We start from the raw sequence: 18,025 nt of genomic DNA on the forward strand, positions 1-18,025 counted from the left end.
ACTGTTTTTATAACAAAACTCATGGATCTATTTGAGTCCTTTAATAATTTTTATTGATAAAATTTTTTTTAAAAGAGGAAGAAGAAGGGAGAGGAGCTTGGAAAATAAATCAGTGAACAATTATAATAATCCAGGAACAACTGAATTCTAACAGAAAGGGTGGAAATGGGGAAAAAGTAGAAGAGAATTGCAAGAAGTTTCTTAGAAAAAAAATTTTTTTGTCTTAAGATTTTATTTATTTCTTTATTTAGAGAACACAAGCAAGGGGATGAGCTTAAGAGAGAATCTCAAGCAGACTCCCTGCTGAGCATGGAGCCCAGCCTGGGACATCGATCTCACAGCCCTGAGATCATGACCTGAGCTGAAATCAAGTCAGGCGCTCAACCAACTTTGCCACCCAGGTGTCCCTTCTTGGGAAAATTCTTAGGAATTAATGCCTAAATGTGGAGGAGAGACACCAAGAAGGCCAAAATCTTAGTTTACTGGGAGAATAGTGTATATTTAGAGGAAAATAAACTACACTATATTGCATATTTTGTCCACCTCTTACGATCAGTGCATCATTATACATAATCATGTTTTCTAATTATGTAATGGTAGAATTTAGCACCTGTTTGTACAGGGCTGTCATCTGCATGAACAGCTTCACGTTCATATCATCATTTTTTAACAATGCTAAAACCTTTTTGCTCTATATTACTTTCAAATGCTTTCTTGGTTCCACATAGGTAGGGATATTATAGATACTCTATAAACAATCCATAGTCAATTGATGATGTAAGGTAGAAAAGACAGGTTTTAAATGTTGGAGCCTGGTAATTAAAAAGAAATCCAAATCTATAATTCTAAAATTACTTTATAAGTATTTTATATGTGATATTTTATATAGAAGTAGAATAACTAACACTTATATAGTATTTTCTGTGGTCCAGACACTATTTTAAGTGCTCTATATGTTTAAACTCATTCACCCCTCTTACTGATCCCATAAGGTAGCTATCACTATTATGCCCATTTCGTAGTTGAGGAAACCAGTGCTCACAGAGATTAAGTAATTTGCATAGTTATGCAGCTCCAAAGTTGCAGAATCGAGTTGAAACCCAGACAGTCTTACCCCCAGTTTACATTTGCATATATATATGTCATATGTTCTTACCAATATGGTATGATACTATGATGTGGTATAAATAAAGAATAGCACAGCATATCATAATGTACAGTATGATTCAGAGAGAGGATATTCAAGCAACCAGAGAAGAGAGAGGTCCTTATGAAGGAAACGAGTGGAAAGGAATTTCCTAAGGAAAAATGGTATGAGCAGATCATAGGTCAGTTTACCGTAAGTCAATATACCAAATGAGTAATTTGCCAAATGACAAATTCGCTGAAATTTATCAGAAAATTCATCGCAGCTATGTAACTATACAAGCCACCCGCATGGCCAGGAGCAGAAGGGACAGAGATACCAAAATTGTGAGACTGATAACCAAAATTGATAATTTGACAAGTCTAACAAATCTGCAGCTGTAGAACTATAGAAAAGCTTTAAGGAAACAAAAATAAAGAAAAAGTCACCAGTAAGGCAATGAAGTAACGAGTCCATGAATAAATCATTCATGGAATGGATTTTCAGTGAACTGGCATGTGGTGAATTCATTCACTGTCAATGAATAGACTTCTGCCACATGGCCCTGACTCAGCATGTAGAACTGAAATGTATAAATGTACGTTAGGTCCTACGGTCCCCACCACAATGATCTTGAATCCCACTTTATTGCAACCTATGGTAAGGAATACACTTTACAGTGGGGCTGCATACACACACATACATGCAAAAGATTCATGTTGCCCTTACTCCAGGCAATGCACTCTGATATATTCTAACCTATCGGGTTTTTTTAAATAATAATTACAACCCAATAACATGATCCTAGTCATTTAATTGGTTTTGACCTGCAGTTTAGAAAACCTTGTAACAGAAAATCTGTTGTAACTTTGAATACATAATACAAGGTAAATAGTCCTATAGCACCAATCTAACATGTCTAATACTGTTTTGGAGAAAATGATGGATATAATTCTAACTCAGTGTTCCAGGATACAACTCTTCTCTGCAAATAAATGTTCTATCTATTCTAAATCCTGTTGTGGGACTGTAGGGAGATCTTGCAGCTCCAAATTGCTAATATGGAGCCCGGGCCTGATAGGTCACCAAGGAGCTAGTTAAAAGGCTGAAAGGAGAGAGAGAACTTGGTCACAGATGCCCCACTAATGGAGCCCTTTCTTTTCCTCTACCAACTACCAACCTATCTCTTTCATCTTCAGCTGCCAGAACTTCCTATCTGCTGCCCATAGGAATTATTCTCTCCCTTGTTCACTAGTAAGCCAAATACCATCTTACGCTTTTCACTTCCTCTTCTGTTCTGTCAACAACCCTAGAGGCTTCCTAAGGGTATCATGCTGGCAGTTAGAATGTACAGATGGGGTAGAAAAGATGCCTTTTGTTTTTCCCTTGTGCTGGCCAGGAAAAGCCAGAATTGCGCATAGATACTTCTGAGTTTTTAAGTGCAGCAGCATTGATTTATCTTCATTTTAAGGAAAACCGGACTTGGGTTGTTCTGACTGAGCTTTCAGGTCATCCTAAAACTACTTTTTATGATACTGCTTCTAATTCAGTGACATAGAAATATTGGAGGGGAAAATGATAAAAACATATGCCGTATGCTATTGTATAATGTCTCATCATTTAGCCATGCATTTAAACAAATTAGATGCTGATTATACTTCAAGTGTAAAATGCTGAGGGCCTCTTCTGCCCTTTTGAGTTCAATTAAATTTTTAATTACTTGGTAAAGGGAAGCACTTCAGGAAATAGAGGTAACATTTCACCCCAAGGCTTTCGTAAAATTAAGAGTTGAAGAACAATGATATTTTTATCTACTATTATTCACTGATGGCTAGCTAATGTTTTTGTTTGGTTTGTTTTTAACCATCTCCACATATCCATCCCCAATGGACTTGTGTCAGCCCTCCTGAATGGTAATAAATAGAAAAGATTAGAAATCAAGGATGAAAAATAAATAAAAATCTACCTGTTTTCAGGTATTTGCAAACTTCTGGGACTCATCCTTTCTCACTAGAGCTTTCCACATTGAAGTCAGTCCAAAACTCAATTTAGGAAGAACATGTGATTAGCGTTCCTTCAGTTATGAGGCCTTTATAAAGCAAAGTATTTTCTTGGCATCTTTTTTAGATTTTTTTTCTTCCTTGTCTAAAGATGCTCAGCATCTTTAGAAGATGAAAATGAAAGAGCTGAACTTCGAAACTAGGAAGGTAAATGTGAAGTACTTTATTTGCAAAACTGAAAAAATACAAATCTGAGAGTGTTATAACAGTATTTGAGTATCCTGAATGCCTAGTGTGTGTTGGTAACTCTTCTGAAATGCCTAGGAATCTGTTATGGAATTTCAGGCCCACCTTGAAGACCCTGATAATTTAGTGAGTTAGAACATAATGCTAACGAGCTGAAATGACAGTCATGGTCTTTGCTTGAGTTACTCAGCATCATTGAAAAAAATTTTGTTACTTTTACCACCCACTAAACTTCTAACCTCAGTGACCTGCTAGGAAATTTTGTGCTACTGCTCAAAATAGGAGTGGTTGAGAACCATGAGTGATTACACTATCGTTACACAGAAAACTTTCAAGTGCCTGGTACCTGATAGGGATTTGATAAACATTTGTTGACTGATTAGAGATGCCTGATTGTTATACAAAGAATACATTTATTCTTCCTGGAAACAGTGATGTATTATGGTTAGAAGACCAAATTTAGAGTTAGCAGCCTATCCTGCCAATTTTCCAGTTACGTGATTTGCAGCAGGATAAAAAATATCTCCCTATGGCTCAAATTCTAAGTCTGTATAACAGGGAGAACTATGTGTCCGAAAAGATCTGGGCAAATGTTGGTTGAATCGAATCCTACAAATCTCATCGTCACAATGAGTTTGTCCTTAATTTTAGTCTTTCCACCAATAATTTTAATCTATTTGTTTTGTTCTTTGGATTATATGTTCCTCCTCTTATCGTAAAAATAACTCACTTTTGGCAAAGTACAGGTACAAGCAAAGATAATAGGAATATTAAATATTACAGTGCCAATGTAAAGGATTAAGACTGACTTTGAGGTATTAGTAAGCTCACAGAGCGGCCCTATGCTCCTGAATGTGTGGAGTGGTGAAGGAGGCAGCGAATTCAATAGTAACTGCCCTGGTTAAGGACAAGTTGCAGCATTTCACAGAGAACTCAGCTGATGATGATTTTATGCCATCCTTTCATCAATGACAGCCTCTAGGCGGTTACCTAAGCTGACATTGCTATTGTTGATTAGATTAATATGGAAAGTTATGGCAGATTCTGTGATACTTTCCTTCAAAGAAAATGAAAATAGAATTCAGAGAGAAGGGAAGAGATACAGGAAAGGAGCCAAAAATCACCTGAGTTAGAAGGGGCCACTCTGAACATGTGCTTGGCTTCTGAGGAGACTGACAGCTCCAGTACGAGACAGGCCAGACTATCTGAGAGCTGCCCCTTCTCTCTGCCAGACCTGGTGATCAGTAACTGTCACATGAATAGGTGGAGCTGGGCTTGGCCCTGAAAGCACAGTGAGGACACTGGTCCCAGGCAACAAGCCTACAAAGCAGTTGGAGAATAGAAAAATGCAAATGTCCTGTGTCTCCTCAACCCTCAATACACAGTTCCAAGATATGGTCAACTGTTTCAGAAAGGTAAAGAATTACTTTTAGGAGAATCTGGTAATTTAAAAACCAGGTTAGGAATGTTCTTATACTTCAAAAGCTTTTAATCTCCAATGATATTTCCATATAATTTTCATCTCTGATCATTTTAATACATTTTTTTTCAAAATGTCATTTATTTATTCATGAGAAACACAGAGAGAGGCAGAGACACAGGCAGAGGGAGAAGCAGGCTCCATGCAGGGAGCCCAATGCGGGACTCAATTCCAGATCTCGAGGATCACGACCTGAGCCAAAGGCACATGCTCAACTGCTGAGCCACCCAGGAGTCCCATCATTTTAATACTTGAGAAATTAAAAAAGAAACAAAGCCTAAGTCTTCAAATTAGTTCATTTTGTCAATATCCTATTTCGAAATAAAGAGAGGAATCTTTAAAACATAACTATGAGACCCTCTGCAATATGAAAAGTGATTTAAAATAGGATGAAAAGTTTGCTTCCATGGTCTTAGCCTGTCTAGTCCAGTATTTTCTTATCTTAAAGTAAGTTGGCATTTGAATGTTTTCATATATACTAATAAGGTGGAACAACAATGCCCACCCACTTTACACTGATTTCTTTAGCAATAAAGAGGATGGTTCTGTGGTTTTTGCCACCATTTGGAGTACTTCTCAAAGAAAAGCCATTGCTAGTTTACCTTTTCCTCTCTCAGACTGGGATACAACCCGATTTGCTTTGTAGTCTACAAACTGGACGAGAGTAAATGCTTCCGCTTAGCTTCTTCATCTTGCCATGTTCTCCTACAGCCTGGCCCAGCAGATTCTCTGCCAAAAACCATCTGAAGCAACAGATGCATCCTGGAATTGCCAATAAATATGTGTGAAGGCGAGAGCTCTCCAGAGAGATGGCCTGTGTTTTAGAGCTGTTGATTCGATGACACTTTTTCATCTCAGAAATTATTTTTCCTTGTAATTTAATTAGAGATGGAAGTTAGTGATAGGTGTCCCCTAAGGAAATGCAAAGAGCCACTAAACTAGTCCAAAAATGAAGATTGTTGCCCTATCTGATGAGTTGTATTTCCTTTTTAGTCTTTTTTTTTTTTAAGTTAGCAAAAAACACTTAGTTACTTACTGTGCTGAAAAATATGCTGTGTCCACAGCATATAGTGAATATATTGCAAGGATTAGTCTTCAGTGTTGTGATTTCAGCCTGAGGAGCAAAGACTTCGTAACCAACTCAAAGTTTCACCACTAGAATTTGGGGAAAATAAGTCAGTAAAGTTTTATATTTCCAAAAGGGAACCTGACAGTCTAGCATTTAATGTCACCCTGACTATTCCTCTACCCAAAATGTAAACTTCCCAATTTGTGTAAATTAATGGACTTATTATAGAAACACTTTTATTTTCAAAAAGGAGGCAAGTTATAGGACTCTAACTAAAACTTAGCCAAAACAAAATCACTGATAATAAGGCATATCTTTTTGGAAAGACTTATTATTTCATATTAGTATGTATTATTTAAATTTATTATTGAAAAAAGATCTGTATCTATTTTTTGTGGGTTTTTTTAAAGATTTTATTTATTCACGAGAGACACAGAGAGAAAGAGAGGCAGAGACACAGGCAGAGAGAGAAGCAGGTTCCACGCAAGGAGCCTGATGCGGGACTCGATCCTGGGACTTTGGGATCATGCCCTGGGCCGAAGGCAGGCGCTAAACCTCTGAGCCACCAGGGATCCCCACGTATCTGTTTTAAGATGGAAAAACAACATAGAAGTAAAAAACTGAAATTCCTTCATCTAACTCCCAAGAATTGCTATTAACCATTTTATATGTATTTGAAATAAATAAAAATGTGTCATCTTACATTAACATCACATATATATAATAGGTATTGGCTTCACAAAAATGGAATTTTATTATATTCTGCTACTTGCTTTTCCACTTCACTACATCTTAGACATCTTTGTCAATACAATAAATAGGTATAAGTTATTTCACTCTTCTCCATGAGTGAATATTCATTTAGGTGGCATAATTAAAAAAAAATCTAACCACTGCCAATTGGCATCTGGTGCACTGTTACTCTTTCATGAATATAAACACTGCTCTAAAGGACATTCTCAGTTTTCTGTAGAATAGAAATGGTTTGGGCAGCCTGGGTGGCTCAGCAGTTTAGCGCCGTCTTCAGCCCAGGGAGTGATCCTGGAGACCTGGGATCAAGTCCCATGTCCAGCTCCCTGCATGGAGCTTGCTTCTCCCTCTGCCTGTGTCTCTGACTCTCTCTCTCTCTGCCTTTCACGAATAAATAAATAAAATCTTTAAAAAAGAGAGAGAATAGAAATGGTTCTCTGCAGTGTAGAAAACTATGCTGACTCAAAGCATAGTTTTATTTATATTTTTGCAAGCTATTTCACATTGCCTTCTATGGTTTTGTATCGGATGCCTCTTGTTCCCACCTTGCATCTCACCCACCTTTTTTTCCCATTATTGCTGCAGCTTTCTGCAGCTGTCTGCAGTGTGACAGCACCTGGCTCTAGCCTGACCTCATTATCTCTCATTTCTCCCCAAGGTTTCTCAAGGCTGTGTGATCAATGCCTGGGAACATTGATCAGCTTTTGCACATGTGCACACCTTGAAATGTGAAAGGCTAACATAACACTTCTTGTTGCAACTCTTATCCAATGAAGAAGACAAGGGCTGGTGGGTAAATGCTCCCCTCCCCTCTCCCATTCTTCAGGTGGGCAATTATGAGGCAAAATCCACATAGCTCCTCAGAAGGTCCCTGAGGGATCCAGCCCAGACTGCCTACAAGAATGGTGACCAGCTAGAAAAGGCTCCCCTGGACTGGTTTTATCCTTCCCTTTTCACTCCCCCACTCCTGTTCCCCTGTCTCAGGCTCTGATTTTGGGGGAACCTCAGTTAACATGGGTGGTGACTGTTTCTTCTTATCCTCAGTCACATCAGGCATTGTCCACCTTTTTTTTTTAAAGATTTTATTTATTTATTCATGAGAGAGAGAGAGAGAGAAAGAGAGAGAGAGAGAGAGAGAGGCAGAGACATAGGCAGAGGGAGAAGCAGGCTCCATGCAGGGAGTCCGATGTGGGACTTGATCCCGGGACTCCAGGATCATGCCCTGAGCCAAAGGCAGATGCTCAAATGCTGAGCCACCCAGGCATCCCCATTTTCCACCTTTTTAAATGTTGTCAATCTTCTAGGGGAAAAAAATAGATTTTACTGGTTTATTTGCAAGTCTGAATAATAATAGTAAGTTATGTATAAAAAATGCTTTAAAACATAAGTAAACCATAATCATGAATCTGTCAGTTCTTCTAGCACTAAAACCCTAAGGAAAAAACACTTTATTGCCTTTTTTCCCACAGATGAAGTTAGTAGTTTCTAATTTTCACATGGTAATTGATACAATAACGACAATAACAAGTATACAACAGAAGTAGAAGTCTTTTCCTACTGTCTTATAGCCCTTGACATATTAAGACAGGACTAGAAAATTATGGGTACATAATCTGAATTGGGGCTTTTGGTCCATGTGTGTCAGACTCTGATAAAAAGCTAAACTTTCACAAAATGCTAGAGCTGAAATAGGTGTTAAATACCATCTTGTTCAGGATCCTTACTTTGAAAATGGGGACGCCGGATGCCTAGGTGGCTCAGTGGTTGAGCGTCTGCCTTCCACTCAGGGCGTGATCCTGGCGTCCTGGGATTGAGTCCTGCATCAGGCTCCCCACGGGGGGGCTGCTTCTCCCTCTATCTATGTCTCTGCCTCTCTCTCTCTGTGTGTCATGAATAAATGAATAAAATCTTCAAAAAAAGAGGAAAGAAAACAGAGACCCTAAAATCCAGGGAAAGGAAATGACTGAATGACTCACCCAATAAAGAACTGAGACAGGAAAGGCAGCTAATAAAAGTTGTATTTCCAAGCTGGTGATCACTATGGGTAACTGGAGCTCAATTCTGCTGGGAAAAAAATCTGGAAATCATTGCGGAGCACACTCCTGAATTATCCACCCCAAGGGTAAAAAATTCTGGTATATTGGTCAGTGTTTAACAAACTGCTCTGGTAGAGGATGGGAGAGTTCTGATTTGTAGCATTTGCTGATAATTCCCATGGTATAAATACACCTATCACAGCCAATTTTTAAGTTTCCAATGTGACATCACTGAACTTGCAGTTGGGAAGACACATGTACTCCAGGTTCTTATAAATTGGATCAGAGCATCTGCAACCAATGTACAGTGTACAACACTGCAACCCTCACACTGGTTAAGGACTGCTCAGGATAGAGGTGTGGGGCCCACCTCCAGTAGGTTATATAGTCAACAAAGTGAGCTTCAAAGGCCAGAGAGGTGTAGTGCTGGCATGGAAATCTGGATGGTGCATACCAAAGTATCGGTAACAGTGAGAGGAGAAGGGGGAGGCTCCAACAGAAAATCCCCATGTTTATGATGACTAAAATGTGTGCAACTTGCCAAAGGTCGTGTAGCTCATAATGGAAGAACTGAGATTCAAATGCCAACCAGGCTGATACTGAAGTCTTCTTGTGTCTGTGTATTGCTGCTTCTCCTACTGGAAGTAGTAACACAATGCATCAGTGAACAAAGAATATTACGTTGTATTATTTATGGTAGAGTAAATTGTTATAACAAATAGATCTAAGTAAGTATGACATGAGACAATAGAATTTTAATCCTGTGAATGAATTCAGGTTATCTAGAGGGGCTGTCCTCTACATAGTCCTTCAGAGACCCTTTCATTCTGTGACTCTAGTATCCCATGGGGCATTGTAGTCATCTGTATACAGCCAGTGCCATTTCTTTAAAAGCCATGCGTTCACATTCTATTGATGAGAACCAGTCACATGGCCATATCTAACTGCAAGGATGGCTGGGAAACAGTTCCTAGCTGGGCAGCTGCTTCCCAGTTACAACCTTATTGGGTGACCCGATAAGGTCATCTAGTAGATGACACTTGCAGGCTGAAGCCATGGCCTCCGGACAGGGTAAATGATGACAGCCGAATAATTAATGATGGAAAGCAAAAGGAAGAGATAGAGAGGTCCAGGAGGATGGAAAGCAAGTCTACTTCAATCCTATGGTATTCTTGGGCTGTATATGGTCTCTAGCACACAGAAATTAATGCATTTAATATCTGTTCAATGAATGAAAGAAGGAATTTAGATTCTATTTTCTATGTAATGCGGAACCATTAAAGAGCTTCAGGAGAAGGGACAGAATCAGAACTGTAGTTTAGAAAGATAACTGACAATCGTGCCTAAAATTTATTTGAAAAGTTAACCACTGGAAATAGAAAGTAATTTACTTATTATATGTCACCAATTTCTATCTGTGGTGATTTTATTTTTTGAATACATAAATGTGGATATTTTTAATTATACCCCAAATCTGGCCTCACCAGGCTTTTAAGAGTTCATAAAACTCATAAGTGTTAGATAGAATGGCTCTGGGACTGTGCTGTCTGGTGCACAGCCACTAACTATATGTGTCTTTTGAGCACCTGAAATGAGGCTTGTCCCAAATGACGTCTGAGATATACTGAAGTATAAAATACACAGTGGATTTTAAATATCTAGTACAAAAATAAATGGTAAAAGTTATCATTAATAATATTTTATATACTGATTACATATTAAAATAGTAATATTTTGGATATATTATGTAAAATAACACATTATTGTAATTAATCTCACTTGTTTCTTTTTATTTATTTATTTTTTTTAAGATTTTATTTATTTATTCATGAAAGACACAGAGAGAGGGAGAGAGAGAGAAAGAGAGAGAGAGAGAGAGAGGCAGAGACACAGGCAGAGGGAGAGGAAGGCTCCATGCAGGGAGCCTGATGTGGGACTCGATCCCGGGACTCCAGAATCACGTCCTGGGCCGAAGGCAGGCACTAAACAGCTGAGCCACCCAGGGATTCTTTTTATTTTTTTAATGTGGCTACTAAAAATTTTCAATTACATACAGTGATTTGCATTTGTGGCTTGCATTGTATTTTATTAGCACTGCTCTAGTAGATGCCAATTTTGTACTCCTTCTGAGCAGCTTTCACCCCAAAATAGTGCAAATCAATTGCAAAGTAAAGATGCAAATGTTGCAAAAGATGCATAAGTTACCTAAGCCACTGGAAGTGGTACTGAACTTCTCAGCTCACATATAAAGCCTTTTCAGTGTAGGATTCAACAGAGTTGAACCAGCAGACCACAAAGTAAGAGGAAATCAACAAGGACATCAATTCAAAGAAAGTAATGGAATATTACAGGAGGACCTTGGGATAATGTAAAGCATTAAATTAACAAAACATGGGTATGTGAATGCAAAAAGAATGCTATTCCAAAGAAAACTAACTTAAATGTTTTGGAAAATGAAAGAAGGTAAGACACTGAAAAAAGTCTCTATTGGGGTGCCTGGGTGGCTCAGTTGATTAAGCCTCTGACTCTTGATTTTGGCTCAGGTCATATTTCAGGGTCATGAGTACCTACTTATTTCTGCAAAACATATTTGAAGATTTTACATTATCAGTTTAATAGTGTTTAATTAAATTTCATAAAGACAGTTATAATAGGTGTAATCAGATTTGGGAAGAAGTACGATAGATTTTCTTGGGGCTCACAATTCACCTGGAAGGTGAAGTATACAGGTGCCATGAGCATTCACTGTGCTCTGGCATCCCTCTGGTACGGTGCTCACCATGCTCACCACACCGGGAAATGTTGCCGGATGAGTCAGCTAAATGGAGGCTGCTTAAGAAACTTTCTACTATTCAGTCACCTACAGTGTCCTTGTAGGGGGCCAATTACCCCCTAGATGACAAGATTTCTTGACTTAGAACATCTAGAAATACCTGAAAGTATGGTATCTGAAAAGTATGGATAAACCAAATTTTAGCCCAACTTTCCTGCAAGTATACTGTATTAAATATATAAGTATATATAAGCCTGATAGAACACAAGCTTTTGTACATTCCCCAGGTTACATTCATACTCTTTATGTCATCCTAAGACATAGATCTTACAAACAACCATGAAAACACACATATACACATGCAAACAGGGATCTGAAATCCTCTCAGAGTCAGCTCGATAAATACCTAATAAAAATATTTGCAGATAGGAATGTTTTATTTAATTTTTCAGATATGAGAAACAACATACAATATCCCCAGAGAAGAGGGAAAATCCTTGAATGTGCATAGTAAGCACCAGGTCCTTAATAAATCTATGATGAATGACGTACAGTCTGAAATAATTCTACCAGTCATACGAAATCTGCTCATTCTAATGTCAGTGACATTTATGCACAACCAAGAAATGCCCCAATATTTTTTTTTAATTTTTATTTATTTATGATAGTCACACACACAGAGAGAGAGAGAGGCAGAGACATAGGCAGAAGGAGAAGCAGGCTCCATGCACTGGGAGCCCGACGTGGGATTCGATCCCGGGTCTCCAGGATCGCGCCCTGGGCCAAAGGCAGGCGCCAAACCGCTGCGCCACCCAGGGATCCCGAAATGCCCCAATATTAAACGAGATCCTCTAAATGAATGTGTGTAGGAACTGAAGTGTGGGTTAGGCGATTCCCAGAAGCACTGTATAGAGGCAGTGATCTGCAAAGCACTGGTACAAAGGTTAGCAAAGTCCTTATGGCATAAATGTAATCACTGCAATGCTTATATCTGAGAGAGGCTAGAACTAGAGTGCTTGGGAACAGAAATTGGAGTTTTCAGTACACAGGCAACCTTTGAATAGACACAAGTCTCCTTTATATTATTAAAGAAATCACCTTAAGGCAATTCAAGAAATGCAATTCAAGATATTCAAGATATGCTTTAACATAAAGCAGGATCCAACAGCACCAAAACCAGAGCTAGAGTCCTAACCATGCTTAAGACAGAGAAAGTACAGTAGCAATCCAATGGGTTAAATTCTCCTCAAAGGAGACTTTGTATTAACATATGGCAAAGGAAGAACATCTTTTGCAGTCAAGCATGTCCTTTGATTATTTCTCTCTCCATCTCTTTCTCTCTCTCTCTCTCTCTCAAAAAAAAAAAAAAATCAGTTTGTCAGTGGATAGATGCATAATGACAACCCGAATATTTATATAAAAGATCAAGGGCAAAATGACTTAAAGCATCAAAAACAAGGCAAAAGACCAGTACTTGCGTTTCTCCGTGGTGGTGCAGAGAACTGGGGCTAGTGTTGAGTGTTGGTACAAATAAAGACTCCTGCTGGAATCCTGTTCTACTTTGCTACTATGGCCAAACTTTAAAATTGGAACAATTTTGAAAGGCTAGGGCATCCGCTTGCTTTTCTCTTTTACAAGGTACCTGAATATGTGTGTGCAATTTAAAGGTTTTTCAATCTAAATAGGAAAGTTTATCCTTTTCAATTTAGGATTTGGTGGGTGTGGCAATCTTGGAAGACCTGGGAAACAACTGGTGTTTAGTTTGGATGATACACTTGGCTACCATTAAAAGTGTATAATTATAGCCTATATGTAGACTTTAAATTTTTAACAGATTTATCTAAACTTTCAAAATTTGTACCTTTGAATATAACCATCTAAAACTATCTTGCGGAAGAAGATGCAGCAGTATTCAAAAACGTTGAGCTAATATAAAATCAGAACCATTTTTTAAAATCCCTCGAATACCACCACCCTCCTCAGTTAACATTTATAGTCAGGAAGGAGGCTTTCATTTTATCGAGTTCCAAGAAGTCAAATGAATTATTTTGCAGAGTTCAGACCTAATGTCTAATTCTATGAAGACTGACAAGATAGTCCTCTTTCTGTTCGTGAAGAACCCTCCCCCTCCCTCCTACCCATCCCCATGTCTTGATTAACATTTTGCAAAATAAATCTAGGGATGCGTGTCCCGAGTTGTAGGAGCCTCCCCCCCCCCCCCCCAACACACAAATCAGCACAAATCAGCTGGAGGAAACTAAGAGAGGGGAGAAATAAACGCCTCACAGAAGAAGCTCTACTCGCCAGAAGAAAAAGGTCGAAAGTCATTAACATGTAAATGGTGCTTTTCCCATTCCAAGGCACCTTAGCGCCGAGACTGCCCCGGGGACTGGACGGGCTCCGAAAGCCACGTTAGGCAACTCGGGGGCGGGGGCGGGGGGAACCCGGCCGGTGGCCAGACCCTGCCGGGAAGAGGGACGTGCCGCCAGGGGCACTGGGTTCGGGGAGGGCCGAAACCTGGCCGAGGGTGACATTGTCGAGCACTTTCCGGCACAGCCTAGGTTCCTTCCCCCTAACGCGCTCCGTTGGTCCTGTACACCGTAGCCTTTCCCAAAAAAAGAGCGCAGGAAAAAATAAAGATGTACAAAGACTGCCGCTCCTCCTCGCGTGTCTCCAGCGGAGGCGGAGGAGGAGGTGAGAAGGGTGTCCCCCATCGCTGACTCCAGGTTGTAAACAAGATATCCCAGGAAACTCTGTGAAGTTTTATTTGTATATGTTGGGAGAGAGGAGGACAAAAAGGGAGAAAAGCTTTAAAAGAAAAACACACACATTTTTTATTTATTTTTTTGGTTTGCAGCTGCACGTCTGCTGAACACTGGGTTTCTTTCGCTTTGCACCAGGCAACGACCCTGGACGCCACCTGCGCGCCCCGCGCGGAGTCGGGGGTGGAGGGACGGTCCTCGCCCGGGTTCCCCGACGCCCCCTGCAAAGGGCGGTGAGAATGACAGGCCGTACGCCCTCTCGCCGGCACCCGCCCGACGCACCAACACACCGAATTTCGAAACGCAACCTCCCGACCGGCCGGGCCGAGATTGCGGCCGAGAGGAAGCGGCGCACGGCCGCCGCGGAGGCTCCTCCTCTCGCCGGTGCAGCCCGGGAGCACCTGGCGGCCGGGCGAGGGCGGCACGCAAAGCCCAGGGCGCCTTTGCGGCGGCTGCGTCCCCGCCCGCCTCGCCCGGCCGCGCGGGCGCCGGGCCCACTCGCTCCACCTGCTCGGCGCCGGCCCCGCTCCTCCCCCGCGGCCGGGCCCCGTGCGCCCGCCCGGCCGTCCGGGCCCAGCGCCCGGCGGGCCCCGCTCACGCAGTTGGCGCAGGCTGCCCTACGCCAGCGGCGCAGCGCCCGCCGGCCCGCCCTCCCCCTGCGCTCTCCCCGCCCCCTCCCTCCCTCGCAGGGGCCGAGCGAATGTAGCCCGCGAGAGAAAATGGCGGCGGCGGCGGGGAATCGCGCCTCGTCGTCGGGATTCCCGGGCGCCGGGGCGGCGAGCCCCGAGGCGGGCGGCGGCGGAGCGGCTCTCAAGGCGAGCAGCGCGCCCGCGGCAGCCGCGGGGCTGCTGCGGGAGGGGGGCAGCGGGGGCCGCGAGCGGGCTGACTGGCGGCGGCGGCAGCTGCGCAAAGTGCGGAGCGTGGAGCTGGACCAGCTGCCGGAGCCGCCGCTCTTCCTCGCCGCCTCGCCGCCGTCCTCCTCCCCTTCCCCTTCCCCGTCGCCGGAGCCCTCGGACGCCGCGGCGGGCGGGAGCGCCTTCCAGCCTCTGGCGGCGCCGCAGCCGCACGGAGCCGCGAGCCGTGGCGGCGCCCGCCCTCCGGAGCCCGCGGCCGCCCCGGACAGCGGCGCCCCGAGCCCCGCGGGGGCCGAGCCCGGGGAGAAGCGGACGCCCGCCGCCGAGCCGCCTCCTGCAGCGGCCCCCGCCGGGTGAGCAGCGCGGCCGGGGGCGCGGCGGGGCCCCGCGGGGCGGGCGGGCGAGGCAATGAATGAAGCCCGGGCCCCGCGCCGCCCGTCGGGATCCGAGCCCTCGGGGACCCCCTCCGACCCCCTCCGGCGGCGGGCGGCGGCGGGCGGCGGCGGGCGGCGGCCGGGGCTCGGCCCGGGGGGCGGCCCGGGGACCCGGGGCGGGGACGCGCCGGAGAGTTTGTTATTGTGTGCGGACATGTGACAGGCGTGCGGGCCGCGCCGCGGGGACCCGTAGAGATGAGGTGAGGGGCCCGGGGCCCGGGGCGCGGGACTCCCCGAGGTGACCCGGCTCGGGACCGCGGCGCTGCGCTCGGGGCTGGGCTGGGGGGCGGGCAGCAGCTCGGCGGCGGCCCTGGACGAGAGTCCCGGGATCGCGGGGGCTGAGGCCCGAGCCTGCAGGCTGGCGGTGGCCCGGAAAGGGGCGGGGTGGGTGCGGAGCCCGGGCCGGGGCCGGGGGCCGGGGGCCGGGAGGCGGGGGGGCGGCGGGGGACGCGGTGAGGTCCTCCCGACCTTGACAGGCGGAGCTCCTCGGCAGGTACCGGGCCGGCGGGGACCCGGACGCCGGCAGCCGGGCCGCGCGGGGCTCGGGGCTGCAGGCTCCGTCCGCCTGTCAAAGCGGTGCGGGCGGGCGGGCGGGCTGCGGACTCGGGGGCTCGGAATATCCGAGGACTTGGGTCTCCCCTCTGCGCCCTCGAGGGGCTCCGCCTGTTCTTGGGAATGCGCACAGCGCCACTGAGATTTGAGTGACTTCGGTTTGGAGTTTGAATCTGGCCTTTGAAGTGTGCGTTCGGCGAGCGGTGCGAGAGCCGGACCGGATGCGTCAGCCATTCAGTCGCCCCGCGGCGGTGCCCGCTCCCCGCAGCCTGTGCGGCGCGGCCGGGGTCCGCGGCCCGGGTGCGGGGCGTCCTGCGGGCTGCGGCTGCGCGGGCTCCCCGCCGGCGGCCCCCGGGCCCCGCTAGTGCGGCGGCGCCTGTGCCTCACGGTACGTGCGACCCAGCGGACCCGCCGTTCCAGGCCTGACCCTTTCTGTACAACTGAAAAAAAAAAAATCTTTATTTTAAAGAAAATTCTTAAGTGTGACAGCCGTAATCCTTTTTTTTTTTTTTTTTTTTTTAAAGGAAATCTGGGGAGTGTTTGCACAGCATAGTCCTGATGAGTATTTCGAGTTGCTGGAAATGTTTTTGTGATACTTAACCGTTGCCCCGTGGAGTCTCCTGACCTTTATTCTGGGTATTTTAAACACTATGCCTTATATCTGTTTCCCTTGTGAGACGAATTTGGCGATACGAATCCTTGGTTTGGGTTAATTATCTGAAGTGCTTTAGCACTTTGTTGAGCTCGATTTCTTTATTTATTTAAAACCGCAGTTCATTTATTACCAGGAAGTTGCACCCCCCCCCAAAAAAGAAACCCTAAAAATTATGGTCAACGCTGGGGCGTGGCAATCTTGAGAGGAAAGGAGATTTGTGGCTGTGATAGTTTACTGTGTGCACTTGTAAATATAACTTAGTCTAACAAGAGTTAGGTTTCTCTATACTTTCCTACTTCTGTGAAGATTGAATTAAAACCTCACTAGAATAATTCTTTGAAGGCAACTTATAGTACAAATGAGCTCCAGATAAAAATATTAGGCATTAAATTGTAAAAGTTAATTGCGTCTGTTCTCGTGAGAGCAACTTTAGAGCATAATGTTAGAGCATAACATTGCATCTGTTCTCGTGAGGGCAACCACACACCATAAGAGGACTAAGGTGGAGGCAGATCGAATTCAGGACGGAGTAACCCACGCTTAGTTTTTGCATTTTATAACACAGGTTTTTTTTACCCCTCTTTGTAAAGGAGCTATTTGTTTAATGAGGTAATCAGCATTATCATTTTTAAAAAATGAATTTCATTAGCCAGTATGCTAATGTCATACCTACAGACTTCATTTATAGTAAAATGTTGATTCTCTAATCTTGAAAATACAGTGATTTCTCCTTCCATTCCTTGTCTGTGGGATTGAAATTAATTTGCACCTATTTGTATGAATACTTTGATTATAAAGAGTTCAGTAAACTTTACATTTTACTTTTTTGACAGTTTTTTTTAATATTTTATCTATTTATTCATGAGAAACAGAGAGAGAGAGAGAGAGAGAGAGGCAGAGACACAGACGGAGGGAGAAGCAGGCTCCATGCAGGGAGCCCGATGTGGGACTCGATCCTGGGACTCCAGGATCACACCCTAGGCTGAAGGCGGCACTAAACCGCTGAGCCACCTGGGCTGTCCTTGACAGTAGTTTCTTTTGTACTTCCTAGAGGAAAATAAAGCACTGATATTTTGAAGTATTTTTATGTTTCAGTAGTAGTATAGATCTGGAGCTCCCTTCTGCCTAAAGACTTACCGTACTTTTTAAAGAGAATTCTATTTTAATTTCAGAATTTACTTCAGTTTTTTTTTTATCTTTGATGTAGAAACTGAAAATGTAGAAAATACATTTGCAGAGTATAAATTATGTAAGTTATACTCATATTAAAAGATTTTATGTCCCCCTC

The 18,025-nt window shown here is 43.7% G+C and overlaps 1 protein-coding gene across 1 annotated transcript in view; it reads left to right on the forward strand.

Moving 5' to 3' along the window:
- Nucleotides 1–14,942: 14,942 nt before the first annotated feature.
- MAP3K1 (mitogen-activated protein kinase kinase kinase 1) overlaps nt 14,943–18,025 on the forward strand; it is a 78,751-nt gene continuing 75,668 nt past the window's right edge. Inside the window, exon 1 of the mRNA XM_072826491.1 lies at nt 14,943–15,449. Within this exon, the coding sequence (XP_072682592.1) occupies nt 14,962–15,449 (488 nt within the window). The 5' untranslated portion in view covers nt 14,943–14,961. The remainder of the gene's footprint in view (nt 15,450–18,025) is intronic.

The sequence above is a fragment of the Canis lupus genome, chromosome 5 (genome assembly GCF_048164855.1).
Source record: "Canis lupus baileyi chromosome 5, mCanLup2.hap1, whole genome shotgun sequence".
NCBI lineage: Eukaryota > Metazoa > Chordata > Mammalia > Carnivora > Canidae > Canis > Canis lupus.